The sequence below is a fragment of the Ranitomeya imitator genome, chromosome 3 (assembly GCF_032444005.1).
Source record: "Ranitomeya imitator isolate aRanImi1 chromosome 3, aRanImi1.pri, whole genome shotgun sequence".
NCBI lineage: Eukaryota > Metazoa > Chordata > Amphibia > Anura > Dendrobatidae > Ranitomeya > Ranitomeya imitator.
Genome location: NC_091284.1, coordinates 103120723 through 103131283, shown reverse-complemented (window position 1 = coordinate 103131283; position 10561 = coordinate 103120723). Strand labels below are relative to the sequence as shown.

Below are 10561 nucleotides of genomic sequence, written 5' to 3'. Positions count from 1 at the left end.
TTGCCGGGGCTTCCTGTCTGACACAGCAGCGTGGCTGGAAAATGTCAGCATTCTGCGCGCAGCTGTTTCAGAGAGAAAGCTTCAGGCGACATAGATGCTGCGGGGAACGTGCGGAGAGATGAGTGGTGCTGTGTGTGTGTGGCTGAGGGGAATGTCCAGAGAGGTGAGTACCTCTTGTGCAGGCATGTACTACGGAGGACAGAGAATGAACTTCAATCCAATATTGCGGCCAGCATGCAGCCAGCAGGTAAGGAAAGGGTGAATCAAACACCTGAAAACTCCGCCCATATGACCGAAAAACCGGTCCCGCCAAATTTAGGTGACAGGTTCCCTTTAACAAGAGGCGGCACTAACCAAACACCATGTAGACCAAGGAGATCTTCAAACAAGTCAGGGACAAAGTTGTTGAGAAGTACAAGTCAGGGTTGGGCTATACTGTAAAAAATATCCCAATCCCTGATGATCACCTGAAGCACCATCAAATCTATTATCGTCAAATGGAAAGAACAAGGTACGACAACAAACCTACCAAGAGAGTGCCGCCCACCAAACTCTCAGCCGGGGCAAGGAGTACATTAGTCTGAGAGGCAGCACAGAGACCAAAGGTAACCCTGAAGGAGCTGCAGAGTTCTCAGAGACTGGAGTATCTGTCCATATGACCACAATTAGCTGTACACTCCATAGAGGTGGCCTTTAGGGAAGAGAGGCAGAAAAAAGCCTTTACTTACACGAAAAATTGTAAAGCTCGTTTTGAGTTTGCTAAGAGACATGTGGGAGACTCCCCAAATGTATGGAGGAAGATCCTGTTTTACACGAAAAAATTGTTAGGCTTCTTTTGAGTTTTCCAATAGGCATGTGGGAGTCTCCCCAAATGTATGGTGGAAGGTACCTTGGTCAGAAGAGACCAAAATTTAACTTTTTGGCCTCCAAGATAAACGCTATGTCTGGCACCTAAACAACATAGTTAAACAATTCAAAAACAACATACCCACAGTGATACGTGGTGGTGGAAGCATCATGCTGCGGGAATATTTTTGGGCACCAGGGACAGGGAAAATGGTCTGAGTTAAGGGAAGATGGTTGGTGTGAAATACTGATTGATGGCTGCGGATGGAGCTCAGCTTCACTTGTTGCTGTCGGAGGCAAACAATGCCGGTGTAACAAAGTGTCTTCTGATATAAGCTCCAGAAAAGAAAATATTCATACGTTTGGAACCGCCACAATTGCGCTGACTTGCAGAATAAATGTAACACATCATCTGTACCATGTGGTAAATGATATAACTGAAATCTAGAAATCAATCCAAAAAGCTGCAGAATTTCAGTTATTTTTTGCATCAAACACACAAAAAAGTTTTATAAAATCTAATCAATAAATTATATGCGTCCCAGCATAGCACTAGTTAAAAATACAACTCATACCTACGGGCTAGGTTTTAGAAATACATGTAAACATGAAAAAAATTGTCAGGTCAAAACATGTGGGTCTTTGTGGGGATAATATTTCAAATATTTTAGCTTTTCTTTTTCAAAAATTAGACCCTTCTGACAACTTTGGAGCGTCCAAGGATGTAAGGCTACTTTCACACTAGAATCGTTTGGCCTCCGTCGCAATGCGTCTTTTGGAGAAAAAACGCATCCTGCAAAGTTGCCTGCAGGATGCGTTTTTCTCCATAGACTTTCATTAGCGACGCATTGCGACACGTTGCATCCGTTGTGCGACGGATGCGACGTGTTTTTGCAGTCCGTCGGGACAAAAAAAAGTTGCTTGCAACTTTTTTTGTCCGTTGGGTCCGCTTTTTCAGACCGTGCATGCGTGGCCGGAACTCCGCCCCCTCCTCCCCAGACCTTACAATGGGGCAGCGGATGCGTTGTAAAACTGCATCCGCTGCTCCCGTTGTTCATTTTCTTCACAGTTTGCGTCGGTACGTCGGGCCGATGCATGGCGACGGGTCCGTACCAACGCTAGTGTGAAAGTAGCCTAAAGCGTCACGCTGCTCTGCGTGTGACATATGGAGATCATGCAGCTGCAGGAGCGGGATGGCCGGACTCCCTCCAGGGAAGGCAGAGGCGACTTATTACCATCTCTGCCTGCGGCATTGCCCTATGCACAGTGCACTATAGGAAGCGCTGTCACTGGGGGTGGAAGGGGCAGGAGTTGGGGTCCTGAGAGACCCTGGCCAGCTCTGCAGTGCAGCCAGGAGGTAACTGGAGCCCACACACCAGCCCCAGTGGCCCCGAAGGTCCTTTATGTCCCCATGGAGCAGACTACAGAAAATAAACAAACTGGGGGGAAGAAACGAAACACCCGCCAGTCCTAACAGCGGGTTATAGCGAACGGCATAAAGTCCAGGAAATAGAAACAAATGTTTTAGCTTTTTGTGGTCAGAAAAATAATTAAAATAGGCACGGACATTTTTTTTCTCTAAAAAGTTGATATAAGTAGGAGACAAGAGACATTACAGATTGGAGTGCACTAGAGACTGAATGCTATACAGTGGACTGCGCCCCACTGCGGTCACCACCAGGTTTGTGATCAGTCAGTACAAGTTCTACAGACTATAACAATACAGTACTGCGCAAAACCGGAAGTGATATCCGCAACGAGGCTTGAGGCGCATCACCGTGTGACGTCAGTACGTCAGGCCTGGCTTGTCAGCGCTCCGGGCTGATAGAGGAGACGTTAGGGAGCCGAGGCTGCGGGCTGACCGGGACAGGTGAGAGCGGCTCTCTGAGACACTGAGGGCAATGTGGCCGGAGGGTGGGGGCTGCACACCGTGTACGGGGCTCTTATAGCGGCACCCCTGTGGCCCCGCCCGGATGTGACTTGTTTTCAAATGTGACTTCCTTATTATGACAGGCCATAATGTGCAGTCACCGCCAGCCCCCACAGATACCTGCTCACTGTGCAGTCACATTGTATGGAGGATCTGACAGTCCAGCTCTGGTCTGTACAGGCATCCCATAATAATCTCCACTACACCTAGCCCTCTTATTGTGTCATCTGTTTTTGCTCCGCGTCCCCCTTTTTACCCTCTGCGTCTGCTCCGCGCCCCCTTTTTTTACCCTCGGCGTCTGCTTCTTGCGTCCCCCCCCCCCCCTTTTTACCCTCGGCGTCTGCTCCTTGCGTTCCCCCCCCCCCTTTTTACCCTCAGCGTCTGCTCCTTGCGTCCCCCCCCCCTTTTTTACCCTTGGCGTCTGCACCTTACGTCCCCCCCCCTTTTTACCTTCGGCGTCTGCTCCTTGCATCCCCCCCCCTTTTTACCCTCGGCGTCTGCTCCTTGCGTCCCCCCCCCTTTTTACCCTCGGCGTCTGCTCCTTGCGTCCCCCCCCCCCCCTTTTTACCCTCAGCGTCTGCTCCTTGCGTCCCCCCCCCCTTTTTTACCCTTGGCGTCTGCACCTTACGTCCCCCCCCCTTTTTACCTTCGGCGTCTGCTCCTTGCATCCCCCCCCCCTTTTTACCCTCGGCGTCTGCTCCTTGCGTCCCCCCCCCTTTTTACCCTCGGCGTCTGCTCCTTGCGTCCCCCCCCCCCTTTTTACCCTCGGCGTCTGCTCCTTGCGTCCCCCCCCCTTTTTACCCTCGGCGTCTGCTCCTTGCGTCCCCCCCCCCTTTTTACCCTCGGCGTCTGCTCCTTGCGTCCCCCCCCCCTTTTTACCCTCGGCGTCTGCTCCTTGCGTCCCCCCCCCCCTTTTTACCCTCGGCGTCTGCTCCTTGCGTCCCCCCCCCCTTTTTACCCTCGGCGTCTGCTCCTTGCGTCCCCCCCCCCTTTTTACCCTCGGCGTCTGCTCCTTGCGTCTCCCCCCCCTTTTTTCCCTCGGCGTCTGCTCCTTGCGTCTCCCCCCCCTTTTTTCCCTCGGCGTCTGCTCCTTGCGTCCCCCCCCCCCTTTTTACCCTCGGCGTCTGCTCTGCACGTCCCCCTTTTTACCCTCGGCGTCTGCTCCTTGCATTCCCCCCCCCCTTTTTACCCTCGGCGTCTGCTCCTTGCATTCCCCCCCCCCCTTTTTACCCTCGGCGTCTGCTCCTTGCGTCCCCCCCCCTTTTTTACCCTCGGCGTCTGCTCCTTGCGTCCCCCCCGCTTTTTTACCCTCAGCGTCTGCTCCTTGCGTCCCCCCCCCCTTTTTACCCTTGGCGTCTGCTCTGCACGTCCCCCTTTTTACCCTCGGCGTCTGCTCCTTGCGTCCCCCCCCCTTTTTACCCTCGGCGTCTGCTGTGCACGTCCCCCTTTTTACCCTCGGCGTCTGCTGTGCACGTCCCCCTTTTTACCCTCGGCGTCATTAGTGATTTTCACAGAGGGATAAATATATTACTAAACTTCTATCCTTTGCAATGTTGAATATGGACTGTACACTGATGCCGTCCGGATGCTTTATGTGCTTCTCACAGACCCATACCCTTGTATTAATCCTTGCCATCCGTGCAGCACCATAGATTATAACGGGTACCTGATGAGTCCATAAATAAACAAACAAAACAGTGCAAGTTTCTGAAATCCGGACATCTGAATAGGCCTCCGTATCAGACTATGGCAGTCCTCTCTGACTTTGTTTAGAATCACATCTCCCAGCATGCCTTGCAGGGTATGGTGGGTGTTTTAGATTTGCAGCAGCAGGAGGTCGCTGATCTGTGTATGTGTGTCATTCCCCCACTGTCCTGGCAGCCATACCCCAACATATCAAGAACCAACCTTCATTTGATTGAAAGGGCTGTATCATCATCATGAATGGGTAAAATTGCAAACTACTAGTAAAAAAAGCAACTTTGCAATTTACCTTTTATTCTACAGTCAGGATCAGAAGTTATTGAGACTGACACAAATTTAACTTTTTCCAAAGTTTTCTGCTTCAGTGTTTTTCTATCTTTTAGTCAAATGTTTCTTTGGTTACTGTAAGTACAATTATCAGCATTTCACATTTCATAAGATTTTATTAAATACATCAAGGTTATGTAAAGACTCAATATTTATAGTGCTGCCCCTTATTTTTCCATACTTCTGCCCTTTGCCATGGCAGCGGGATATCGGCTTCTGGGCCAATTCCTGACTGATGAATGTCCTTGTGGTCGTCAGCGCTTGGCGTTTATCACAATTTCTGTGTTCCTGTTTGTCCACCTGCTTTTTGAGGATTAACCACATGTTCTTAGTGGGACTGAGATCTGGGGAGTTTCCTGGCAAGTAACCCCAAATGTCCATGTCTTCACCGAGACACTTATCTGTCACTCTCACCTTGTGACATGGGTTACTCCTGGACGGTTGGGAGAAGTTGCTCCTGGAGCATGTTTAGATCCCATTCTTTATTCATAGCAGTGTTCTTAGGCAAGATTGTGAGTGGGTCTAAAGCGAAGTCCCCACATGAATGGTCTCAGGAGGCTTTACTGTTGGCATGACACAGGACTCGCCCACTTTTTCTTCTCCAATCATTCTTCCAGATGGCACAATCTGAAGGGGGCTTCATCAGAGAAGGCAACCTTGCAGGACGAACAGGGATTCGACTGTAGTGGACTGGAGTAACGTCGTTTTCTCTGATCAAGCCCTTTTCACCATGCTGCACCTCTACCTTAATATTTCTAGTAGTGAAATAATGTCAGACACTCCCTTTCATACCACGTTGGATTTCTTTTCAGTCCATGTTTCATTCTGTCACAAAAAAGTGTCCAAGCAAAAAGTGGTGAGTTGTGTGTGGGGGCGCAAATTTGTTTCTAGGATTTGCTTTGGCCAATCACTAGCTATTATGGGGCTATTTTTTTTTTTTTTATACATGTCGATGTGACATCCTATGGTAGCCATTGGCCAGTGTAGTCACCTGACTACTATTGTCATTTGTGAATGCAGGGGACAAAGCTTTCCTACGTGGTCTCACGTAAGGAATATTCTTAATGCATTGGGGCTGTTTTGCCCCCCATTTGCACCATTCTGTGAGGCTTAAGCTGCATTCACAGATCAACTTTTCTCATCTGTTTGCTGCCCATTTTTAAAACAGACACTCCCTGTGACTGCATACTTGTTAATCTTCACATGGCACGTTGTGAAGATTCACAGGGCCGGCGGTGAGACTGGCTGGTCATGTGACTGCAAGTATGTGAGAATGCATACTCCTGGGCACATGTCGACTGTGTGCGCGCGCAGCTGCTTTACGTTCACTTGTATTGACTGAGGCCGTGCATGTCTAGTTGGAATGTGGCCAGGAGTATGCATGTCACATGACCGGCTGGTCTCGCCGCCAACAGTGCACACAATGTGAGGATTCACAAGTCTGCAGTCATATAGAGCCCTATGAATAGAAACTTCACATCAAAATTGCCATAAGGACCACAGATATTTTGGATGAAAGTTGTCTGGACCTGTGGATATCTGCAGCATTGGCCGACTATCTGATATGTATGGCGGCTTCCCATGATGAGAATCAATATGTCGATCATGTGCAGCAGTCGGACATCTATGATGTATGGGCACCATCAGGCTCTGATCATATGTCTGAGTATTTGGAAAATACATTTCAAAAACCTGATCTGCACATCCAAACATAGACTGAGTGTGAACAGGTGCTGAACCCAGAGTCGCCAACTCGTATATAGTTAAGTAAATAAGGCAGCACACTGCAGCGCTAGAACATACAAACTTGAAATACGAAATTTGAACTGCATTACTGCACTAGAGATATGAAAAATGAAAGCGTTTAGCGCATAAAAATGGCCAATTTTATGTGTACCTCGTAGCCACTTTACGGCATCTCTCTTATACGAGGTCCTACGCTTGACCTACCTCGCTGAGAATAAACGTCTCCATCTGAATGGGTACATGTGAAACCTCTTCTTGGACTCAAATTCTCTCTCTCTGTGGAGGGGTATTGGACCTACTATAATTAAAACACCTGTGGCTAGGAGGCGGGGAGTGCACGATCAGAAGGCTAAAGAATACATTTCAAAAACCTGACCTGCACATCCAAACATAGACTGAGTGTGAACAGGTGCTGAACCCAGAGTCGCCAACTCGTATATAGCCAAGTAAATAGGGCAGCACACTGCAGCGCCAAAACATGCAAACTTGAAAACACGAAATTTGAACTGCATTACTGCACTAGAAATATGAAAAATGAGAGCTTTTAGCGCATAAAAATGGCCAATTTTATGTGTACCTCGTAGCCACTTTACGACATCTCTTATACGAGGTCCTACGCTTGACCTACCTCGCTGAGAATAAACGTCTCCATCTGAATGGGTACATGTGAAACCTCTTCTTGGACTCAAATTCTCTCTCTATGTGGAGGGGTATTGGACCTACTATAATTAAAACACCTGAAGCTAGGAGGCAGGGAGTGCACGATCAGAAGGCTAGAGAATACATTTCAAAAACCTGACCTGCACATCCAAACATAGACTCAGTGTGAACAGGTGCTGAACCCAGAGTCGCCAACTCGTATATAGCCAAGTAAATAGGGCAGCACACTGCAGATGGAGACGTTTATTCTCAGCGAGGTAGGTCAAGCGTAGGACCTCGTATAAGAGAGATGCCGTAAAGTGGCTACGAGGTACACATAAAATTGGCCATTTTTATGCGCTAAAAGCTCTCATTTTTCATATTTCTAGTGCAGTAATGCAGTTCAAATTTCGTGTTTTCAAGTTTGCATGTTTTGGCGCTGCAGTGTGCTGCCCTATTTACTTAACTTGAGTATTTGGAAAGACATGTACGACAGTGAGTATAGCCTGGTGTATACCTTGGACGTATGCTATTCTGTAGGTTCACAGTGATGTACGTTGCCCTTTGAAAAAGCTGACACTGTGACTTTTCTGTACATTAGGAAAAAGTCCAGGACGACACCCTCCTGTCATCCTTCTGGGTCATTAATCCTTATAGATGTAATTAACTTATACACCGGAGCCGTTCTCGGTGTGTACGTCAAAAGCAATGTGAACAGAGTCTTGCTCCTCTCATCCTGCCTCCCTTAAATGTAGACATTGCTTCAGGGTACCCTAAGGTTTCACTCATCCATTAACCCCAGACCGTGCTTATATTGGAAGAGCATTAGAGGCATAAATGAAGCTGTTGGCTACGGCTGGGAAAGTTCTTCCAAGACCGCTCCATGTGTCCCAGATGTGACCCCGGTGTGAGCTTATTCCTCCCAGCACTCACTCCAGGCCTTCATGTTGTGCGGTTCTGTAGAACTGCTTTATTCTTCCATGTGGCCGGTCATCCCTTCCCTTAGTTGTTTAGTTTTACAGAATTATTGTTTCCCCTTTAGAGACAGACATCACTTGTCTGAGCTTCCAGCACCCGGTAGTATGACGTGATTGCAGTCGGGCTGTACAGGAGCCGATGGAAGCCGTTGTGTTATTAGCCGGGTGTGAGGAGCGGTACTCGTGACGTTCCCTCTTGCTGATGCCTTATAATTTGTAGCATAATGTCTCTTCTCATGATCTGGTTTCTTGTATTTCCTTTTCTTGACATTTCTGGGCTCCTGTTTATTTCAGTGACTTCTCTTATGAGCTGGTGTTTGTTTTTTTTTACATGGAAAAATAGCAAATGCAATCACATGTGATCCATGTGCTAATATTTGCCTTCAGTGCTTTGTGTATTAGTGACATTAACCTGTTGTGCACATATAGGGCAGCCTGCGGGGTTTGTAGTGTCAAATTATGACATTTTCATCTAACGGTGCTCTTCATCAGTACTAATAGTAATGGTTAATCTGTGTATCTAGAGCACGAGGAGGCTCAGGCTTTAGCCCATTTACCTGGTAGAATTGGGGTTCTGGGACCAATTCTCCCAACGTGGTCGTCCGAGTGGGCATGTGTTCTTCATAGTGACCGGAGAACAACGCATTTCAAAGCAATACTTGCACTTTCATTGGGTTACATTAAATAACGCACATCGTAGAGTTGTGTATTATGTGCACCGCTCTAAGGACACAAGCGGATGACCGGGAATCTCTGTCCAGCATGTATTGCTATGAGGCTGCCACGTACGCCTCTAGCCTAAAGAAAGCACAATAACTACTATGAAAACTACTTATCATATTGTTATCTGGTAAAAATGAAACGAGATAAGAAAATAGGAATATTCTGCATTTTGATGAAATATAAATCCTGGATTTCCATTTCTTACCTTTGAAAATAATTTGGAGTTTTAAAAGCCAAATTAAGGCCTCCTTCAGGCATCTTTTTTTTTTTTCTTGTAAGTTTATACATAAATGTAAAACACCGAAAAATGATTCCTTGTTCACATTTATTAATGCAGGCACTCTTGTCCGCACGGTGCTGTGCAGAATAATCACATCGGTAAGTCCGCTGCATTGTGTCTTTGGGTTTCTCAATTCCTCACTATGTGCTGAAAACACGACGAGTAGGGAAGGCTAATTAGTGATTAGAAGCTCCTCGATCTGGGGGTCCATCTATCAGCTGCTGACAATGTCACCGGAATTGATAGGTATATGGCATTGTTGGCTGGCCACGTATGATCGTTTATTCGTTCATAATAAGGTGATTGATAATGGTCTGGAAAGATAGTGCTCGGCTGCAGCGGTCATGTGTAGGCAGAGTGTATAAGGATAATGCCAATGTTGGTCTCTATGAGGAAGAGGAGTGGTTTGTGGTGGATGGCATCATGCCTGAGTCGTTTTTTTTTTTTTTTTTTTTTTAGCTGTAATTTGGAAATTGCTGCCATCGCTATTCCTTTTGAGCATGACATGTCACTAAGACTTTCTGCAGATCTTGTACAATGCACAAAAACTCTTGTGATTCGTCCATCGTCAGGGATAGTTTACAGTGGGCTTTATGTATCTTTAGATCCAGTAAATTAGTTATTTTTGTTGCCTTAGGAAGATGAGCCTTAAATCGGAGCGGCGAGCCATCCATGTGGACCAGTCGGAACTACTCTGTAAAAAAGGCTGTGGCTACTATGGGAATCCCGCGTGGCAGGGGTACTGCTCAAAGTGCTGGAGGGAGGAGTACCAGAAGGCACGGCAGAAACAAATCCAGGAGGACTGGGAGCTTGCAGAACGGTATAGTACTCCTCTACAGAACCGTTACATTTATATTAAAGCCACATTGTCATTGTGATATTAGGTCTTCAGGAGGACGGACATGTCACTTTGGGTGCGTTTATATATTCCATCAAGCAGGTTTCTCTGCTACTATTTCTCTTGTGTGAGCCGCAGCAGAGAGAGGCTGAGTATCTGCATTACATTGATTGGTGTTTATTTGATTGGCAGCCATGAAAGATTGCATTCCACTAGTGATGAGTGAACGTGCTCTGATAAGCATGCTCGGGTGCTAACAGAGTGATTTCGGCGTGCTAAAAAACATGTTCAAGTCCCCATGGCTGCATGTTTTGCTGCTGTTAGACAGCCGCAACACATGCAGGGATTCTCTGTTCGACAGTCGCAACATATGCGTGGATTGTCTAACAGCCATGAGACATGCAGGAGCGGGGAATCGAATATACTTTTTGAGTACGTGAAAGGCACTCGGTTGGCACATGAGCATGCTCAGATAACACCTTATCCGAGCACTTTTTCTCATCACTACTCTGCACAACTCCGCGGCTGTCTGCTGATTTCCCCGGCGGGTT

General features: G+C 47.3%; 1 protein-coding gene across 2 annotated transcripts in view; it reads left to right on the top strand.

Annotated features, from left to right (window-relative positions):
• Window positions 1-2620: 2620 nt before the first annotated feature.
• RABGEF1 (RAB guanine nucleotide exchange factor 1) overlaps window positions 2621-10561 on the top strand; it is a 66268-nt gene continuing 58327 nt past the window's right edge. Inside the window, exons 1-3 of one of the 2 annotated variants that reach the window (XM_069761247.1) lie at window positions 2657-2716; window positions 9230-9270; window positions 9810-9992. In XM_069761247.1, the coding sequence (XP_069617348.1) occupies window positions 9814-9992 (179 nt within the window). In that variant the 5' untranslated portion in view covers window positions 2657-2716; window positions 9230-9270; window positions 9810-9813. Of the gene's footprint in view, window positions 2717-9229; window positions 9271-9809; window positions 9993-10561 lie in introns of both variants that reach the window. The other variant, XM_069761246.1, reaches the window with a different exon arrangement.